Source organism: Vanellus vanellus, assembly GCF_965231255.1.
Source record: "Vanellus vanellus genome assembly, chromosome: 1".
NCBI lineage: Eukaryota > Metazoa > Chordata > Aves > Charadriiformes > Charadriidae > Vanellus > Vanellus vanellus.
Window position 1 is genome coordinate 57,877,505 of NC_138905.1, and position 21,923 is coordinate 57,899,427.

The following is a 21,923-nucleotide window of genomic DNA, read 5'->3' on the forward strand; positions in this document are numbered from 1 at the left end:
ACACAGGCTCTAAATTACCCAGCAGGCAGCTAAGAACAAGTAGAAAGAAAATTGATTTGGACAACAGATAGGAAGGAATGGGGTATGAGGTGCTCAGGCCCAAGGGCTCAAGTATAGCCATAGCCATGAGCAGAGGGCTGAGCACACCTCCAGCAGCATCTCCACTCCCCGCAGGTGTCCATAGTAGAGGGGTTGGTGAGCCTTTGCTTCATCTACCACCAGCTCCCAGCCCAACACTTACCTGTGTTAGGAAAGGGGCGGGAAAAGCCTTCGGAACCTCGGAGAACAATGAGGAGGCAGGAAAAGGCCCATTCCAAGCCCCGGAGAGTCCTGCTGTATTTATAGAAGTAGGTGAGGTGCAAATCGCTACAAGGGCCCAGGGAAGCACAAGCTCCTGCAGACTGTACAGTGCTGAAACTGCATCCTCTAGCAAATTGTCTCCAATGGGAGCTGGACCCAAGTGATTTGCTATAGCAGCTCTTCACATACACACACACATACGCATCTCCCACAGCATAGCTCACACCACACAAGCGTTCTCCTTTCACCACTCTGCCACTGAGAAGCACTAAATCTTAGGCAGAGTAAAAGCTGTGGGGGCTGTGCAGAGGCTCAGCAGCAGCTCTCCCGAGGCATGGCATGCCCTCCCCTGCCCAGCACTCCAAACACAGCCTCCTCTCATAGCCAGCAAAGGAGCATGGTGCCAGGCAAACCCACTTGGTCCAGCTTTCGGCGTTAAAGCAGCAACTGCTGCTTTTCCAGCAAGACAAAAAAGGAACAAGACATACTTTTAACTTGGAACAAACTTTTTTAAAATTTATTTTATAGATCACACCAGCCTGAGTGATCTTTGAATGCTGGTCACAAAAGAGAGATCACACCACCTCCTTTGCACAAACTGAAGTAAACCCTCTTCCAGTCTCGGCAGTCTCCTTCATTCGGAGCACAAGGAATGGAGAAAAAGAAAACCGCCTGGAGCTCCCTGCTCCCCTCGGAAGCAGAGGGCAGTGAAATCAGATGCAGTTTGATGCTGCTACAGGGCCAGAAGACAAATGAACCAGGCCCTCATGCCCTGCTTAGCCACACTTCACACCCCGTCACAATGCGGGTGCTATTAGTGTTGTAGCCGCCTATAGTTCCTCCCTCACCAGGGGAGTGCTGGTATTTAGGCACATAGCTTGGAAAGGACTGTCTCACCTCCCCGCTTCCACCCACACTCAGGCCACTGCAGTCTCTAAGGCAAAGTATCCTCATCTCCAAACCACGTTCCTCACCTCTCCCACGCCACTTAATGCTCTTGGAGTGCTGGTGCTGGCATCAGGAGATGCGCTCTTTACCCCCCCGAGCCTGCTGTCACTCACTCGGCTTGAAAGCCTACCTTGAATCACAAGGTGAACTGGAATGAACTCCACACAGGTGCCACAGAGTGAGGAACAGGAACAACCCGCTATGGAGGGACAGAAACCTTTCAGTCTCCCTCTAATTAAAATAAAAGTCCTTCATTGGAGGAGGAAGCCCTCAAAGAAACCGAGGCTGACTGCACCTGCTGGGGAGAGCAATGATTTGCTGAGGATACCACCTCCTCCCTCAAAATGCTACCATGCTCCCACAGCTCACCACAAGCTGGCAGAGGATAACTCCTGTCCTCACGGGAGCAAAGCGAAGAGGCAGGGTTAAAGCCGGGGTTAAAAAACACATGATAACAATAAAGTTGATTCATAGACCGTCCTTGCAGGTCCTTCCTGCAGAAGCCAGAATTTGTCATTAAAAAAAATTACAATCAAAAAGAATAAATGAAAGTCAGAAAAATTACCACGTACTTCCAAACCTGAAAGCACTTCTACAAGTTTGGTACCAATTCATTATTGCCCTCTTCGGCCAAGAGGGGAGAAGACAAATCATACCTCTGCCATGGCAAAGTTTGGCCAGTGAGTTCCAGAAAAGATTTGGGAAATCTTGGAGTAAACCAAGTCAAGGGAAAGTCACGTTTTCCTGGTGTCTCTGTTCCAAAGGTATATTCCCACCTGTGATCTCTGTCCATCGAGGTGAGAAGGCTTTCTCTGGCTCAAGGGATGGACCGAGTGTTCCTGCACTATAGTCTTAATACTGTCAATTGAGCTGCCGCAGCCTTGAGAGCCAGCTTAGATTTGCTCCAATGATGTGCACTGAACAAACAATAGGAAAAGCAGCACGACGGGAAGGGGAACAAGATAGACAAATGACTGCCCATTTATATTCTGTCTCTAATTAAAATCTTAAGTGCTATCAATGTATTTGAGAAGGATATTTAGTATAGGATTCCTCAACCTAACACCAAGAACTGCTTTCCAATTTGCTTCCTTCTCAGACTTCCAAATAATATTTCTTACCATCTCCTTCAAACTTCGGTTACTACAACATTAAATTAAACCCACTTAGAAATAGTTTATGATGGAAGGAATCCAAAAACATATTTGGCATGGGGCCACAGTGGTGAGGAAACAATGCCCTATGGAGCCACCCTAAGCAACGTGGTTTAACCTTTGCAAGTCTGAAATTTCAGGCGTTTGATAACCCCTGGATCTGAGACAGCAAACAGGAGGAGAGCAGCAAGTCCTGTGGAGAGAATGGGGTGAGGGAGGAGGGAGGCAGCTAACTGGCTCTTCGCAGTTCTATCCAGACTCTCCTCTCATCTTCATGCACACAAAATATAATAAAAACTAATAAGAATAAAAACTAAGCCCATGATGTACAAAAATGTGTCGATAGGGGGAGGAGGAAGGTGTCAGTTACTCAGTTCTGTGTGTCTTATCACCTTCATTAGCTTACAAATTACGCTCCTCTCCATTGCTTCCTTCAGGGAGGAGGGACGATTCCTCTGCAGCCAATCAGCTGGGATGGGTTTTGGTTTAAGCTGCTCTGGATCTTTTGGATAACAAATGAAGGGAAGGGGAGGAATTCCTCAGAGGGAGGAGGAGTAAGAAATTCAGCAGCCACTGGCAGGAGTCACACAGGCTCCCTGAGACTTCACTTTATGGCGCTGACCCCCACGTCGCCGGCCTCCTCCTCCGACTTTTGACTGAAAAACAAGAAGATACACTTCAGTGCACAGCGACCTCTGAATCAGAGTATCAACACAGCAGGAGCTCAGAGGGATTACACACATGTCCAGACAGCAGGAGGGCAGTTGTGACTGATCAGCTTCCTGCCACCGCAGGAAGGAGATAAGGCAGACAGACACACCATGAAGGAAGGAGGAGGTACAGATACACCATGAAGTTCAGCCCTTCAAGCTGGGGAGGACCCAATCTCCCAATTTTCTGAATGCTTCACTTCCACGAGAGTCAGCAGGTCCTGTAGGACTTGGCATCCAGGAAATCGAGGCCTCAGGCTCCCTTGGCTTTGAGCAGAATGCAAAGAGAGCCCCCCACCCCCCTACCAGGGCTCTCTTGCTAACCCGACTCTGTTCCCAGCCTCAGGCCAGCAAGCCCACCATTCTTTTAAAGCAGCCAAATACCTTATTGCCCTCACGGATGTGGGGCTCTTCGTCCAGTGCAGGCTGAGGGGAAGCAGCAAGGAGAGAGAGGCAGAGGTAAGCAAGAACAAAAGCAACACAGACTCTCAGGGGGAGGGACAAAACAAAGAGCAAGCTGGGAGAACTACTTGCAACCACAGTGATGCTACAAGACAAGGAGGAGACGGGGCATCTGTAAAAAGCCACAGGCAAATGCAAAGGGAGAGAACCCTTGCCAGAGGGCCCTCTTTCAGCAGCCAGCCTGGCTCAAGAGGGTGAGAATTTGACCAACGACAACTAAGATAGCTAAAATTAAGAGGGGCAACACTGACCAGGTCTCTTGAAAGAGTCAGTTCCTGAACCTTTTACTTACTAGATAAGTACACTAAAAGGAGAAGTTCCATGTAATAAAGCTGATAAATAGCTCCCAGAGCCTGCATCTAGAATTGAGTTTCCATTCCCTTCAGGCCAGAAAGGCTAGGTATCCTTCTCGGACAAGCCAAGCTGAGAAGTTCTAACCAACAAAACAACCTCGATAAATTTCGCTCAAAAGATAAGTCTGTCCTCCTCCTTGGACATCTCTATCCTCTTTCCTTGACGGGGCAGATGACCTGTGTCTGATACTAGGATTTAGGTTGTAATTTCTCTAGTGTAGGGATGTTCTACCTCTCACTCGGAGAGCAGAGTCCCATTCTGTGACTGGTTGTTAGATGCTTCACTAGTTCAGCTACTGGTTATGTGGAGACGCTTCTTCACTGTGAGCCCAATCAAGTAGTGAAACAGGTTGCCAAGGGAGGTTGTGCAGTCTTCCTCCTTGGAGCTTTTCAAGACATGACTGGATAAAACCCTGAGCAACCTGGTCTGACCTCACAGCTAATCCTACTTAGAGGCGGAGGTTAGACTAGATACTTCCTGAAGTCCAACTCAAATTGTCCCAGGACCCTAAGCTGCTAGCTGATCAAAGATCAGCCATGAGGAGTCATCCAGTCATCAGAGAATTCTGATTTCTGCTGTGAGACTACTTATATTTCTATTTGTTTCTGTTGCACATTGAGTCCCAAAGTGAGTTCAAGAGTATGAGGGGATAATGCTTATGCTTTAGAGTGCCCTTCCTCCAACAGATGAAACCAGGATGCAAACAGCTAGGACAGACATGGTATTTTCCTCACTTACCAATGGTTGCAGGGCAGTAGGTGTCAGTGGCACTGCAGCTGTTGAGGGGGCCTCGTCCCCGGCTGGTGGGCCTCCAGCTGCTGTCCCAGCTGGGGGAACACCATCCTCTCGTTTCGTAACAGTTCCCTTCTTGGTTGACTGCATCTTGATCTGCTGTGGCTTGGAGTTCATTGGTGAGTTATTGGTGGTCTGGAGTAACTGCAAATTACAAACGGAGAGGCCAAAATCAGCATTAAAATAGCGAGGCCAATATGGCAAGGTTCAACACTGCTTTTTAAGAAAAAGCTTTGACAGAATTGATAGCAATAGCTATAGGGAGAAGAATACAGCAGCAGCTGTTCAAAGAAATTTAGGCCACTGAGCTGCCTTCAAGAACTCTTACAGGGTAGAAAGGGCCACTCATCTGAGGTGACACTCAGCCCTCCTCAAGATGACCAGCTATGAGCTGTCAGAAAGAGACTAAGCTGTAAGAACCAGAGGCATCTGGCTCACCCCCGGCTTCGCATTCCCTCATTCACACTGGCTAAGACCCACCACACAACAAAGCACATTGGTCATCTGCGACCCACGTCAGGGCTGATGTTTGTGATCAACAGATGCCCTCTTCCCTCAATTTTCCAGAGCCATCTGGATTCCCCTGCTGGCTTCTCAGCGCCAAAAGTAGCTAATGGGCAAAAAAAAAAGTCGGACTCTTCAGCCTTTACCTTAGTGATGGTACCAACAGCTTTGGTGCGGCCTTCACGGAAGACCAGACGCTGGTCTATATGTAAATATTCCGGGGTTTTGATGAAGCGAAAGTGCACCGTGGCTTTGTCCCCCGTCCGCAGGCAGTCCTTGTCCATGCTGAGAATTGTGGCTGTCTGACGGATGCTGCCACAATGCACTGTGAATGCAATGAACAAAGGCTTTCAACAGTCAGTGCCATTAGTGGAATAAGCTTCAGACATCTAAGGCAGCTCTCGCTACCCTCCAGCTAAGAGCGCTGAGTTTGGAATGTAAAAATCTACTGTGTACCAAAGACTATATGGGTCACATGGCTGCCTTTGTTCAGTCCTCAAAAAGAAAACACATAGAAGCTAGAACAGTTGCCTTCAAATGGAGACTTTGCTGAAGCATCCTCAATGGAATCCTACATGCCAACCAGCCAGGCTAGAGGGCACAACCTAAAATGTCTCTCAGTCAGCATTTGAAGCTGAAGAATCTTCACACCATGGAGATCTGGCTCAGGCAAACCCCAAGTACACTTGGAGTCACACATCTCCTTTTCACCTGCAGCCTTCACCACTCTCCTCTGTCAGCTCCCTCCCCTCTCTCTAATGCATTCCTGGGAAAGGTCAGACCAGGAACCTATATTCAGGCTGACAGAGCCATCGGGAGAAAAATTATCTCAGGCTAGAGCTGATATAAACTGTTACCGCTGGGAAACAGAGATGAGACAACGCTGAGACACATACCCATGGCCTGATATCGTGGGCTGATGGTGGTGGGGTGATGGAGCACCAGAATCTCTGCTTCAAACTCCCACGATGCTTGTGGATTCAGGCGGGGTGACACCATTACCATGCCTTTCCGGATGGAAGAACGCTTTATCTGAAAAGCAGAGACGCAAAAAACCTTAGCATTATTCTCCAGGGAAGAAATTTGCTTCTCTGGCTGGCTGCATCCAGAAGGATCCTAAGGGATTTCACAAATATTAACTCATGCTCACCAAAAGGCAAAGCCAGAGCTGTTTAGCAGTATGTAATGATGTTATGCAAAGGCTGCAAAAATCAAGTTCAGCTGAAGTTTCTGAGGAAGCTTTAGTTAGAGAGCTGGGAATGCTGGACGCAGAAGTTTTAACTCACTGATCCTTTAAAAGCAAAACATACATCCTGGTTGCACATTACCAAACAGATGATCTCTCTAAAAGCATGATGTCTGTTAACACAAAATGATAAGACTGAAGACATGAAGTTTGGTAGAGCTTAAACTATATCTCCTTAAAATCAGTGCAGCTTCTATTGACAGAAACCTTTCACCAAAGGAATCGCATCAAATTTTGCTGATTTTTAAACCCCAAATAATGCAGCTGGTTCTACAAGTTGAGAGGAATAAAGTGGAGGGTGTAAATACCTTGCTCAGGTCACTAATGCAGTTGGACCACAAGAGGAAACTTCTCTTGCAGTGCCTCCAACGCTACTCCTCATTACCATGGGTCCCACTGCTTTTACCTGGCAGCTGTCAACTGGAGCAACTGGGACATAGGACCCACAGAGGTTCTATGCGATTTCTAACGGGCTGTGAAATGAGGCAGCTGAGGTTTGCAGAAGCAGTCTGATTGCGGCTGAACTCCAAGAGCACTCTAAAATTAGGAGGGTGGTTCCTGTTCTGGGGGTCTAGAGGAGATCATCTCACCTTTTTCAAAGCAAAGGAGGCAGTCTGGCCTCCCCGCACTTCTTTGACGGGCATTCTCTTGCGGTGGATGGACTTGACAGCAATAGGTAGGAAGTTGCCAAGGGGATCTGGCCCCAGCAGCAGGGTATCATTTAGCTTGATTAGGCCCCTCAGTGTCGTCCCAGACACAACTGTTCCTACACCCTATGCCAAAAAAGAAAAAACAGTAATTGGGGTCACTCAGCCACAGTAGCAGAAGAGGTCCAGAACTGCCCTCTCTAGGGGAGATGCCTTCTTCAACCTGAGAGAGTGAGCAGAAAATTATTCAAATACCAGGCCCCTTACCGGGACAGAGTAAGTATCATCTATCTGGAATTCTGCTGGCTCTTCTTCCCTGTAACTGGTCCGTGGAGACAAGAGATTAAGAAACATCTTCAGCAAATCTAGGTTCTCCCCAGTGACATTTGAAATCTGGAAAATCGGGCACATCCTGTAAAGGAAAAATGATGAAAATGGAGTTAGTTCACCTCCCTGCCTGGAATTCCACATGTAGGGAGACATCCAAAATCTTGGGACTGAATTCAATACACAGTGCTAGGAAGGGAGAGCCTGGCAAGCAGTCAGATGCACAACACCCCATGTCTGAAAACCTGCAACATTGCCTCTGCCTTCTAATGACATTCAGGAACAGGTGGAAGGTTCCAGGACTGAAGGAAGCCGAATAGCCTGCCATCTTCTGCAGGCTGCCCAGAAGCAGCCTCTCATTTCTGCCTCACGGAGGGGACCACAAACAGGTCAATCTCAGAATCAACACATTCTGATGGAATCAACACATCACATGGCAGATACAACCTTCACACATCTAGACAATGGGATTCTCTTTCTGAATCTTCTCACCCAGTCTTCAAATAGGATCAAAAGAGAAACGACTCTCCTCTACTCCCGTTACCTCTCTGAGCTGAAGTTGGAGGCTGTTACAATGACATCATCCTTGCTCTGAACCAGCACGGGAATCTTCCTGCACCCTGGGGACTTCAGCAGTCGCTGTAACAGCTTCAGGGTTTCTTAAAGGGTGAAATGAATATTGTTAGGGCAGCATCTCCCGTCTTTACAAATCGCTTTTGTGGGGTCTCTCCCCGAAGGGAGATGGGTGCTTTTGCCACAAATAGACAGGAGAAGATGGCTAAAGGTATGTGAGTGAGACTATGAGTTTGCTGCAGCCCAGGAGGGACTTAGGAGCCATTCCATCTTCCATTTCGTGCCAGCTAGCTTGCTGCCAAGCGACACCATACATGAACATACATATTCGCATCTGCAAGTGCAATACTGCGAAGTACAGATTTTATAGCTGTCTGTTAAGTAGCTTTAAGCAGTTACACGGTTATTTCCTAATACTATAAAGGATTTTTCATACTGAATTCATTGAAAACCAGCAGCACCTGGGAACAGATATATTTGAGAATACGTTAATTAGAAATCAATTTTGACCAAACTGACCTCAACACACTGCCTAGCAATCAACCTGCCCTAGAAGGTTAGGGAAGCATGAAAGAGGTAAAGACCACCATCACAGACTAGGACAGTGTAGGTAGACAAGATCCAGAAATAAGTATTTGGGGACAAATCTCATGGCTTCCAACTTTGATCTCTTGTCTCTTTTTAAGTTTTTTTCTAAGCCTCATATCTATCAGCCAGCAGGGACGTTACCTGATGCACTAGCATCAGCCTCCTGCAAAGCACCTTATAATAAATGAGAGGGGAAATCAAAGGCTATTAAGGGCTTAAAAGAGCAAATCATTTATATTCTACAATTGTCATCCAATTAGATGGTTTTTGTGAACAAATGATTGCCTATGGGAAAGTAATGTTTTGGATACAGAAACACAAACATCTAATCATGCCATCTGCTTTTCACAGATACGCTTGAGCCAAATCGTGTGTCTATTTAATTTAAACAGAATATGACACAGGAGTGGCTTCTCCCAAGAGCAGCTCTTCTCTCCTCAACCTGAGCCAAATGTTCTCCTTCCTTCCCAGTTATTATCTTATGGTCGGGCCTTACCTTTATTTGCCAAACATCAATTATAGAGATATTCACATTATCTTTTGATCACAGGCGTCTGTTTACCTGAAACGTATTTAGGATTTTTACAATAACGAACTAACCACAGGCAGTACTGGGAGCATTCATTTTCCTGATTCTCGGGACTGCTCATCAAAAAAAGCATTGCTCCAACTAACCACAGCACGTTCCTGAAGGTGTGAGAAATGCATCAAGAAAATTTTAAAGGTGAGAGTTGGTCACAGCCTGAAAAAATGTCAAGCACAGGTTAAAGGGTCACTGCTAGGGTTAGAGGTGCTGCTTTAACTGTTGCTGAGCATAAAAGTCACTAGCCCCTGCTGTTCATTGCCATTCCCACTTGTGTCCAGTCCAGTCCTGATACCACAGCCCACATATGCAGCGGCTTTGAACCAGGATTTATTAAGTGCTGGTTGGTTGTTCAGAGGAAGGAGCTGCTGTAGTTATGCCAGCGTACCTGAGAAATACCCAGGTGAGCAGGATGTAACAAGCAGCTGCCCCTTCACCTAATGGCTGCCAGAGAACAAGCTTGATCACAGATTAAGATCATACTCAAACTGTGGGCAAGAAGGAAAGCAGCCTTCAAGAGAACTTCCAGGTTTTCCCTCCAGGTTTAAATATCCAGAGAGAACATGAAGCCACAACAACAACCATAAGCTTCTCCCCTTAGAGCTCAGTTAAGCAAAACCCCGTAGCAAACACTTTCAGCTTTCCCAGATGAGTCCCCCAACTCGAGTAATTTTGAAAAGGTGATTACGAGTGAACTGCCTACAAAATGGGCAAGGGAAAAGGATAGATTTCTGAAAGGTGTTTAAGATGCACTCAAAACCAGATAAAGGCAGCTTTCCTCCAGCAGTAATTCCTCAACCCAAGCAGAGGACAACAGCACATACACAGGTAAGAAAAAGCCCGGGAGAGAGCTTGTAAGACTCACCTTGCAGGATGTTGGCAGGACACATGTCGATCTTGGTCACCACAACAAAAACGGGAACGTTAAGTGCAAGTGCCAGGCCCAAGTGCTCCTTGGTCATTCCAACAATCCCAGCGTTACTGCCAACCTACACCAGGGATACAAGACACGGTGATGTAAACGTTCCTCCTGCAGTGAGCTGGGTTATAGAGAAGGTCTTGTGTCAGATATGCAATAGGCTGTGATTAGGTTGTAGATGCATCACTGGGACTGTATGAGCAGACCCATCTCATTTCAAATGCTGTTGGACATCGGCTAAGGGCTCATTGCTCCTCAATTTTAGCAAGGTGTGCTGGAGTTTAGAAATCTTTCAGTTTTCAAGAACCGTACACCTTGGGCCCACCTGAGACTGACAGTCCTGGGGCACCTGCCTCAGAGCCCTGGCTACATATATTCACTGTGGCTGCTGCTCTCCACCTCTGGGAGATGCTGCCTCCCTCCACAACACCAGTCACTTGGCAGCAGGAAAGAAGTTGAGGCTGTTAAAGCTGTGAACAGCCTCGCTCATGCTGGTACCATACATCTTTCTTGCTACCTACCATAAGCATGCAGAAGTCGGGTAAATGGCCGGTCATGCCGAAGACGGTGGTTTTCAGGTACTTTTCGTGACCAGCCAGGTCAATGAAAGTAATGACCTTGGTGGATTTCTCACATATTTTTGTCCATTCCAAGCTGCCACCGTGGCTGTCGGGCTTGTTCACCACGTTGCCCTCGCTGTCGAAGCCCAGAATGTCATTGCCCACACTGCTGGTGCGGCCTGACTCAATCTCATGCTTATGGCGGAAGAGCTTTTGCCGAGCAAAGCCTCTGCCATTGTCTAGTTCGCCATGTGTCAAGACACCCAGCAACGTGCTCTTCCCTGCATCCACATTGCCAACCACTGCTACCCTGGAGGGAAAAAGGAAAAAGGAACCTGGTAAAATCCAATACCTGAAGATACAAACAAGCAATCAAAAAAAATAACCCCAAACACCACTGCTCCTGCAAATAACCAGCTTTTTCTGCCTAACCTTCAAAGAGAGATTGAAGAATGTTAGACCTTCTTTCACAGTTATTAGTTAACAGTGGAGATCCCAGACTGTGGAAACATGTCACGGGTGCCCCAAACAGACAGCTCAACTCAACATTGCTTGATGCTATACAAAATGTTTATTGTCCAACTCCAAGTCTCTCCATCCAATGCATACATATGGCAATTCAAAAGAAAGTCTAAATCCCAACTTGGTCTAGAGTACCTCTGCCTTCTTCCTATGTGTCTGTTGCAATAGCACCAAGTGCTGGGGAGAGCACAGAAATTTAAATTGCTGTTCCCAAAAAAGGAAAAGTTCAAACAACAATGAAATGGTTTAGGGGAAAACCCTCTCCTACAGCAATCTCCTTCCTTGTCTCTGATAAAGGTAGCTATTATGGCTGTTGGCAAACGCTGGAAATCTATTGCATCCAGGTCTGGGCAGACTCTCAAGTCATGCTACACAAGCTATTAGATGGCCATTAAAAGGTGACTTGGATCATCACAGCTTTGTAATAGAACTGAACCCTTAGTCAAAAGTACTGTATTCGAGCAGCATATATGCACACACACACAGACACACGTGCACATGTGACTCCCCACTGGGATTCCAGCCCACAAAAGATCCCCAAACTATGAAGCTGTCACCCAGAGCGCAACAGCCCTCAGCTAAACACAGGCAAATCTCCACAGTTTGTTCACAAAAGAGACAGCAACAACAACAAAAAGGCAATTTCATTAGCAAGGAGTGGCCAAGCTCCATTCCCTTTGTTGGGTAGCTACAACACCCAGACTCGAAACAGCGTTGCTGGCTCAGCATCACTGACAGCTCACAGGGTAAAAATGCAGCTGGGCTGCTGACTAACCCTGTCTCCACCCGGCTCCTCACCTGACCTCCAGGAAGTCGTTGTCACCCACACGTTTCCGTACAAGGTAGTCGCGCACCTTGCCCCCTGCCTCCTGGTGCTCCCGCAGGAGGATCACATCTGCCTCGATCTGCTCTGCCATGCTCTTCAACGTGGCATAGGATGCTTCCATGTCTGCCTCGCTCAGACCGTATTCAGTCCCGTCTAGTGTGATGTTGAGGAGACAAAGGGCAGTTAGTGAGCATCATCTTGCAACAGCCAGCAGCAACGTCATTCTGCCGGGGACTTTCACACCAATCGGGATTTATATGTAGACTGGAGATGTCAGCCATGTGAACAGAACAGGCACCCTTTGCCCACAATAAAAAAGGATGGTCCTCACTCTAAGTCTTAAAAGATACTAGAAAAGCACCATCTTTCATCTAGAGGAGTTTTCTTCACAATTTCTACAAGCAAATACTCAGGGATTGGCAAGAAAGACACATTTCTGTCTAATTCCCTTACTTCACATGCTGAAGGTACTTTGCGTGCAATTTCCTTCAGTCAGATAAAACATCTCCTCTTGCATTGCAATAAAGGGAAAAGCATTAACAAAAGGAAAGCTCAGACTGAAATATCACCACAATTAACTAGTGAATGTGGGACCAATTTAAACAATCAGCTTATTTTGTAAAACCACATCCCAAGTGTACGTTTTCTGCAAGTCTGGCCCGCCCAGCAATTTCTTTAGCCCCCACGTACTCCAGTTAAAACACTGTTTTTGGCATGTCTCATTGCTTTTGCCCTGGCAATTTAAAGAAATGCTGACAGCATATGAGGCCAAAAAAAACCCAGGGAGGCACTGCTACCTCTGAACAGCCCACCCAAGCAAAGAGCTGACAGTCAGAGCAAGCCAGTGGCAACCATCTAGACTGTTTAAAGGCCACCACAGCTCTCAGCTGCTCTCTTAACCCAGGTGCTGAGAAGCTGCACAGATTTCAGGCCAGAATCTCCTCTGTGGGTAAAAAAAAACAAAACAACAAACAAAGGTGGAGAGCCACATAGCACCTGGATGACCAAAGCTATTGCTGTGTGCGCATTCACACGCACAGCTGACTCATCAGCTGGTAAGCAGTAACTGCAGTTTGCATGAACTAATCAGCATTTTAACTAGTGCACAGCTCTACAACAAGTAGAGTTGCTGGGTGACTTCCACCCTAGCTCATAAGCTGGCTGAGAAGCTGTTGAGGCAGTGGGTCTTGGGTCATAGACAGGGAATGAGAAGTAGGGGACAGGAGAGGGTAGAGCCAAGGGAGGAAGGGAGAGGTCACTACTGGTGAAGCAGTAAGCTTCCTGGAAGTCTTCACTCGCTTCTCAGCCATCCGAGTTGGGTATCCATGATGATCAAAGTCACAGACACTCAAAGTGAATGAGAAGGAGGGACGGTGGCGGGGATACCAAGACTTTTTTTTTTTCTGTTGGCTATTTTTTCAAATTTACAGAAAAGAATCCCATCTTCCTTGACTATGCAGCAACCCAAAATGAAGTCAGAAGTTTTAGCTCTTATTTTAAGAAACAAATGCCTACTTCTATGCATATCATTGCAAACATTACCAGTTAACACCCTCACAAGGTATCCTAGAGCAGAAAGCAGTTACTAGCCCGACTAGCTAGGTCTCCACTGCAGATGTGGTTATCCCAAACACCAAGGGTTCAGACTACATGTGGGAAGCTCGCTTGGACGCAAAAGCATCATCCCTGTGATCCTGGCTACGTGACCAATGGCTGCTTCGCAAGACACCAAGAAAACCAAAAAAACCACACAGTTCTGAGGTAACACAACTCTCTCCCTCCATTATCTCAGCCAACCCTGGCACTGACGACCAGGGTTTTGTATTCTTCGTCAAACACAGTAACTAGTAGAATGTCTGATCATAACAACTTGATATCCAGCAGATATATAGTATGTTTGAAATAAGCCTTTAGCCTTATGATAGCCATAGATATTTTTTTTTTTGCATTCAGAAAAGGAATTTCAATTTCAAAGCAAGGCCATGGTCAATATTATTTTACCAGTATCAGATGCAAATATTCAAATTGTGAAAAAGAACAAAAATGTAATCCATGCTAACTGCTAAAATCTGCAAAGGCAAATGACTGCAGTCACACCCGAGTTAATGCGACAATAAAGGCCTCATGCTGAGAAAAGGAAAACATTTCTCTCCATAGTACAGACACACACTAACAAAGAAAGTCAGCAGCATATATTTGGCTATCTGAAGTATCTCCAATACATTCCTGTGGGGTAAGAATATTGTTATTTACAATGGAGAAGTAAACAAAACCAGAGAGAACAAGACCTCCATCAAACATTGAGGACGTCTGTACTAAAACCGTTATTGTAATTTCAGATTCTTCGTCTTCTCCTGGTGTGCCCAGACAACTTATGCTTTATTTCCAAAAAGAACTTGTATGATTTTATACAAAAAATATGTTTAGCTCCACTACATAAGACAGTTACTGGCAGGAATAAAATAAGAGAATCTATCCTACATGTTCTGCTATACTTTATATGGAGGTTTCCAAGTTATTCTGGAGAAGTAAGTACTACCTTCAGCAGCAATCCAGTTAGATGAACTAGGTTTTTCTTATAGTTTTAACATTTTTTATTGTTTTCCCCAGGAAGCCATACTCACCCGATCCTTGACCAATGACATAAATGGTCTCCCCACATCCCTCATCAATTCTCTCTGACATCTGTCGGAGCAAACTGTCATACTGCTCTGAAGTTGGACTCACCATCACCAGCTGGAAAAAAAGATTAAATATCCAATTTGCAGATGTCAAGCAAACAATTTCACAAGCAGCTTCAGTTATAAGGACAATCAATCAGTGTGGTTTATTGAAAAAGGAAGCCCTTTTCCAAGGACCGCTTTACTGGTGGTTTGGTTTTGTTTGGGTTTTTTTTGTTTGTTTGTTTTGTTGTTTTTTTTTAAACCAACTCTGTTGACAGCTATTTCCTTGTGACACTGCACAAGGTTATTTGTCTGAGCTCAGAATTCATTGATGTTGGAAGATACACTTCAACACAAATAAGAATACCAAACACCTAATTTTGAAGTAACCAATGTTTAAAAGCCACATTTAAGCGAATATCCCACTTCTGCTTCTGTGTAATACATGTTTCCATGCAAGGAAAACAGAAAGGGGAGGAGCTATTTGCTCCAAAGAAATTCCTTTTATCTGGGTACTCCAGAGTCTCCGCTGCAGAGAGTACTGCTGCTCCCCAAAAGCATGACAGGACAGCCAGAGGAAGCCACCCAGACCTCACTGCAGAGCACACCTAGGCACCAAAACCTAGAGTATCTTCTAAGTCTTTCACATACTTGATCTCCCCTTTTGTTTTCTGAGGGGGCAGAGGGGAAGGAGAGAACATGAATAAACATTATTTTCAAACTCCTACCAAAACTTTAGGTACTTTACACTACAATGCTGACAGGCAGACATACAAAGCAGTTTGCACGAGCATATCTGGACGTTTTACCAGTGGAGAGCTGCATTTTGCAAGCCAACAGCTGTGTTACCGACAAGTTTTGACTGCAGCTATTGCAACAACCACAACTTCCTTCACCCTTCCCTACAGAGGCATCAAGTGGACAGAAACAAATAGGAAAACGAGGACAATGAGGCAGTGCTTCAGGAAGGATTTTTCTTAGAACAGAATGGTGCAGCACCATTTTTGGCAAAAACCTGTGATGCTCATACAGTGCAGATGAGGACACTTGCACAGAGTGGCCACAATGGTGGCATGGCAGTGGCAGACCGAGGAGACCTTCCTCACCCATTCAGGACTGATTGGCTACCTGCTCTCTGGCCACCTCCATGGTTACAAATCTGATGGTGGCCGAGCATCCTGGCACAGTGGCTCAATAGCTGTTGCGATTGAGATACTGAAAGTGCCTTTTTAACAGCAATGTGTAAGAGTTGTAAGGGCTATCACCTACCAATAGCTCTGTGGGTAGGCATGCCTTGTGCCACACTACAACACTCAATAAATCCACACTTCCACTAGCTGTCCTTACATACATGTTCAAAAATCATGCCCAGAAAGACGTACTCCCCCTCACTACGCACTAAAGCCAGTCTGAAATCTGCACTAGATTTGCCTAAAACACATGGTTTACAGCAGTTCACAATGATTAATTACATCTTCAAGCCTGCCCAACTCTCTGCTAACACAGCCTGACTTGCTAGAACAGCTGACACAATGTGTATTCAAGGAACTATCTTTACCACCTACTACTACTACTACTACAAAGTTGATGAAGAACTTGATTAGAAATCTAGAGTGTAAGGGAACCCAAAACCCTACAAATAACGCTTAAGCAGCTTTCAAAACTATAGCGATGCAGACATCTGGAAAATTGAAGCACAGACAGCACGTGCTGGTTAGAAGGTTTAAGGCAGCTAAAGCAATGCTTTCCTCAAATGTTAAAGGTCACACACAGCATCTACATGTCTGCAAGGGCCAGACAGCTACAAGAGACACAATCACCTTCATGTGCCTCTTTTAGACACATGCCCTATCACAGCCTTTTAACTACTTGGCATGGTCTGCAAAGGGTAGCAAAGCATTCTGATCTGGAAGGCCACATAGTCATTCTATTTCATGCTACAGAGGACTGTTTTGCCTTTATTAGTTGTTCTTTTGGTTTTGTTTTCTTCTTAAAGGAGACCACTGGATGTGAATGTGTTGAGTGGGAAATCAGCAGCTGTTCAGAGGCTTGATCAGGACAGGAGTGGAAGGCGGTGTGTTGATGTGTAGGGCTTGTTTTGCCCAACAAGCACTTTCAGGAATTCCTAGAACCACAGCAGACAGGCTCACTGTTTAGGCTAGTGCACCAGCACAGGTCAGGGACGCATGAAGATCTATCAAATAGGCACTTAATGGTCAATAAAATAACAGGGGCCACCAATGTAGAGGCACACTAACTTCAGTTTCTTCAAGTCTCATCACCAGCTTCATTTTTCTAGGAGTTCAAATGCTTCAGCAGTGTGAGAGGGCAGGGTGTTGTCTAAAGTACCAGGGGACATTTCAGCTGAGCAGCTCGCTGTAGCCTTTCTTCGTGGTTCCAAGCAGGAGGGCTGGGGGGCTCAAACAGCACGATACCCACACACATCAGCTCAAAACACTGTTCCCCCACCCTGCTGTCTTCACTGCCATGCAAAGGGTGTTCCAGTGGTAGAGTGCCTCCAAAGCCTACCCTGGGGCCGACGAAGATTACGGCTGATATGACATAGCGGGATGTCAAGACAAGGATGTGTAGAACAAATAGCAGCTTTCATAGATCACACTTTCCAATGCTGTTCAGTATCTCTAACAGCTGTTTCTGCAGCCTGCAGTGCCCAGCCAATTCTGCAGTTTCCTAGGTCATCACAAGACTTTACTAGCTGTTCTGAAGAGCTCTTTAGCTAGCTTCCTGGAGAGAGGGAGCCTGTTCTTTGCCATCTCCTTGGTCGGACAGAGGCCCTCCATCTTGGCTTCTCTGCTTTTCACCTTTGAGTAATCCCCTCCATGCTTGGACTATGTATTCTTGTTTTTCAGAGGTTTTCACAAAGACAAAATTTTCACTTTTGTTCTGTCCACTTTGCCAGGCATTGAGCAGTTAACAGAAGGAGCCATGCAGGTCTAGCAACCTCAGATTTCCTATAGGGCAAAAAAGTAACCACCAGTTATTGTTTTATTCTCATGACAGCAGAAAGAAATATAGCTCACACCTTTGAGATGCCATCTCTAAAGTCCCTTCCCAAACACTGGGGAGAGATGGTTTTTCCCACCTTTCCTCTGTTCAGTTTTGGGATTAACATACATTAGAGGTGGGTAATAGCTACAGCTGTCTGAGCTTACTCCAGGGAGACAAGTTAGACTGTGACATTCTGCACTACCCAACAGCAATCAAGAGGCTGTAGTATTAATTAACAGCAATTTCCAGACACCGGTGAGATTGAGCTAAGGTTAGATCAGCACTACTACAGGCAGTCCTTACAAAAGAAGCATCCCATATCCATTAGGTGGACAAACTATAAAGATTAAGGGCAAACCAAATACTATGTGGTACGTAGTACTGCTCTTTATCAGAATAACACAACCTGATGTTTTGCATGGCGGGAAGGCCGCCACCAGCCATTGGGAAGTCAGGGGAAAGGCACCTTCTATAATGTCATATTTTGCTTTCAATTTCTTGTGGACATAGGTTAAGTGCTATTAATGTTCTATTGTCAGTGTAGATCCAATATAAGTATCAGCTTCACTAATAGCCTTGTGTGATATGGTTTTGACCCGAAAGATGATTACTACTGCAGTGTGTTGGTACTGAAGGGAAAACAAACACCCATTAAGATCGACATGATAATGAATTTGTGCTGATGAATGGAACCGTTTGCTTGACCAGCTGACAAGGTGCACTTGATAACTGCATCCCAAAGGGTTCCCCTCTAAAAAGAGCACACCTTACAATGAACACACTGGGGGAGGACTGGGAGAAAAATATGTAACACAGCAACGGGGTGGGTCAGACCAGGACAGAAGTAGCAGCTAGCAAACAAACTGACTGCATCGGGAATCCCCATTTTAAGCAGGAATTGGAGGGCAGCAATTCAACTGGGAAGACAGAAAAGATGGGGGAATTGGGGGGGGGGGGGGCAGGTTAGCTACTGCATTCTCACCATGTGGGACTGCTGTTTTGAGTGCATAGTGGGAGACTAACTTGGAGAGATGGGGCAGAGCTCGTAGTCTTAGCTGTCATCTGAAATGGGGATGAATGAAAGGTCTAGGGAAAAGATAGCAGGTGTACCCTGCTGTATGGAAAAGCAACTTGCAATAAAGATAAAAAAATGCTTACCTATCACCTCCATAGTGCCTGCAGATTTCTAGGAATGGAAGACAGGCTGACAACACAAATGGAGGTTGTGGGAGAAAAGCATTCCTCTCTCTTCGTCGGAGTTGTGGTCAGGTTCCTGGCTGTCAAGAATCAGTTATACAGCCCTTGGTGTCCTCCTGGGCCCTCTTCCACATCAGCCACATCCAAGACAAAGTACAAATCGATACTGGCATCCTGTATCAAAATCTTGTCCAGCTCATTAAGGCATGAACAGGTCACTCAATAAATACTGCAGGTTTGATTTCTGTTCTTTACTTTCTTATAAGACATCTTCATAACATTTGTTTTAATAGAGTACCACATTGTAAAATATCCAGTCATCGCCTCAAAAACAAACGTTTCCACATCCACACACCACAACAACTCTCCATTTCTCCATAGAGGGTAAGAAAATCCATGACTTTTTGGAACAACTCCAGCTAGAAGTATGAAGAGGAGGGACAGCAGAAAAACGGGAGGAAACACCAGCTATGCTGGATCACATTACTACAAGCGGACCAAACGAAGTCGTCCGGAGACTTTAGAGCGGGAGATGGCACCACGATACATCAAACTCTTGGCAGTAAAAGGTATATGGTTAAAGAGACCAGCCAACTGGGACAAAACAGAAGGCAGTGTGGAAAGGCAGCTAACGTAGCCTGTGGCGGGCTCTGGCATGCACATAATAAAATGTACCTTCCTGCAAGATGGAAGTGAGAACAGATTCTGACAGAAACAAGACCACCACAGAGTTTTGTCACTCGGATCCTAGAAAGGAACCGTGTAAGGCGAGCAAACCTCTGTGCGCTGCCGTAACCTGGTCTGTGAGTGCAAGGCACCCTTGCCGTCGAGCCCTTGTGCCCCAAAAAAGTTACGAGCTCTGACCTGCTTTTAAGATTGCGAAGAAAGCCCCGGGAACCAGCGCGACTGGCAGCAGAGATAACTACAGAGAACCAGCGCAGAGGAAAAACGTTGGCGAGACGTTAAAGCACCTGCCCGGCTTGAAACCCTGAGAGGTGAAACACACACCACACACACCCCCCGGCGGAGGCAGGCGGCCCCCGGCCCCCCCTCGGCTCTCCTGAGGTGAGGGGGGCGGCGGGGAGAGGGGCTGGCCGCGGCTCGACGGGCCGGCCCTGCTCCGGACGGGCCGGGGGGGGGCAACCCCAGGGACAAGGCGGCCGCCGGGGAGAGGGCATCGCAGAGCCCGGCGGGGTGATGATGGCGCTCGCCGCCGCCCGCCCCCCCACCCCGCCGGGCCTACCTTACTGGTGAGGTCGATCTCGGGCTCGCCGTTGAGCGCCTCGCCGTCCTCAGCGTCGAAAGCGGCGCGGAGGGGACAGGCGGCCGCCGCGACGCGAGGCCCTCCGCCCGGGGAACCGGGCTCCGGAGCGAACATACAGGCCGGTACCGGGGAGCCCCCCATCGGGGATCGGCTCCGCTCCGCCGCCGCCATCTTCCCTGCCCCGGCCCTCCTCCCCCACCCTACCCCCTCCCCTCCCTGTGCCCGCCCCTCCGCCCAGGGAGGTGCGGCGGGCTCCGCCCCCGGCCCGCCAAGTCAGCGCCAGCCAATCAGCGGCGGAGGAACGGGGCGATTAGCCTGTAGCCATGACGACGGTGGGCAGGGCGATTGTTATTCATGAGGGAGGGCCACACCCCCGCAAAGCGCGCGAAGCCAATGGGAGAACCACTGCCAGCTCAACTTGTTTTCTATATATACACACACAACAGAGCCCGCCCGACCTGTCCGGGGCTTTCTACCCAATAAGAAAGCTGGTCCTCGTGACAAACAACCCTGAAGACCAATCGAATAAGAAAACTCGAGCGACCGGGTGGGACTAAGCCGCTACCACATATAGGCAGCGCCCGCCCTGGTGGGTGTGTACTCTCGCCAATGAAAAAGAGGAGATTTTTTCATGGACAGTTGTGTCAGCCAATGGAATGGGGAAGGAGCGCGCCGGGTGTCCCTTTAAGCCGCCGGTCTGGTTGTCCCGGCCGGGCGCTCCGCTAGGGTGGCGGGCGTCGGGGGCTCCGCAGAGCGGCCCGCCGCCCCCTCAGGCTCTGGGCTCCTGACAGAAAGCCCCTTCACCGTGCGAGCCCGCGGCGTTCAGACCCTGAGGGTCCCGCCCGCGGGGGGCGCCGCCGGCAGGAGGCCGGCGCCGAGGAAAGGGGATAGGGGGACACCCCCCCTCCCCCCCCCGCTGAGGGGTTTTTGCGGGCCGGCCGGCGGGGAAGCCGCCCGTCCTGTTCCTCCGCCTGGTCGCGCGTCCGCTCCTCCGCCGCCACAAGCTGCAGGCTGGCGCGCAGGGAAGCCGGGGAGGATTTATGTTTATTCACCAGGCGGTAAACCGCTTCAGTCGTCCCGACTTGTTTACCGCGGTGTGAGACTCGGCGCTCCTTTTAATTGAGCAGGCGAGAAGAAAGGAAGGGAAATTGAAGCTCAGGGAAATTAACTCGCCTAAGGTTACGCGGCGAATTAACCGCAGGGCCGGGAACCAACCCTGTCCGCGCTCCGGCAGCAAACCCAGCCGGCTGCCGGCCCCTCTCTCCGGGCACGGCCCCCGCTGCCCACCTCCCGGGCCCTTTCGCGGGGGGAGGGGGCAACCGAACAGCTGCTCGCCTTCCCCCTCGAGCGGACACCTGGACCGCCACTACCCCTCGGGCCGCCCCGCCCGCTGACGTCAGAGGATGGGCGGGCGGGCGCGCGCGCGCGACGTCGGCGCGTGCGGGGCGGGCCGCGGGGCACGCGCGCCGCGGGGGGCGGGGGTCACGGGGCGGAGGAAGGCGGGAGGGGTTGGGGGTGGGTTGTAAGAGCGGGGCCCGGCGCGCATGCGCGGATGGCTGTCGGTGTGGGGCGGCCGGGGCTGAGGAGCGGGTGAGGCGGCGGCGGCGGGGTCCGGCGGCTCTCCTCGCGTCCTCCCGGAGGGGAAGGACGGGTGCCTCGGCCCGGCGGCGAGCCCCGAGGGCTGGGGAGGTTGCCTGGCGGCGGTTGGGGGCGGTTAGGCAGGGCCTCCCCTCAGCGCGGGGGGGGGGGGGGGGAGGGAATGGGACGGGGGTGTG

The 21,923-nt window shown here is 48.3% G+C and overlaps 1 protein-coding gene across 1 annotated transcript; it reads right to left on the bottom strand.

The window, feature by feature from the left end:
- Positions 1-788: 788 nt before the first annotated feature.
- GTPBP1 (GTP binding protein 1) lies at positions 789-20,328 on the bottom strand. Its single transcript, XM_082492191.1, has 12 exons — positions 20,128-20,328; positions 14,640-14,751; positions 11,988-12,168; positions 10,629-10,977; positions 10,054-10,177; positions 7,989-8,103; positions 7,385-7,529; positions 7,061-7,243; positions 6,121-6,256; positions 5,371-5,549; positions 4,667-4,864; positions 789-3,058 (listed from the first exon to the last, which is right to left on the bottom strand). Exons 1-12 carry the CDS (start codon positions 20,317-20,319, stop codon positions 2,966-2,968), a joined length of 2,007 nt encoding a protein of 668 aa, XP_082348317.1. The 5' UTR covers positions 20,320-20,328; the 3' UTR covers positions 789-2,965.
- Positions 20,329-21,923: the final 1,595 nt, after the last annotated feature.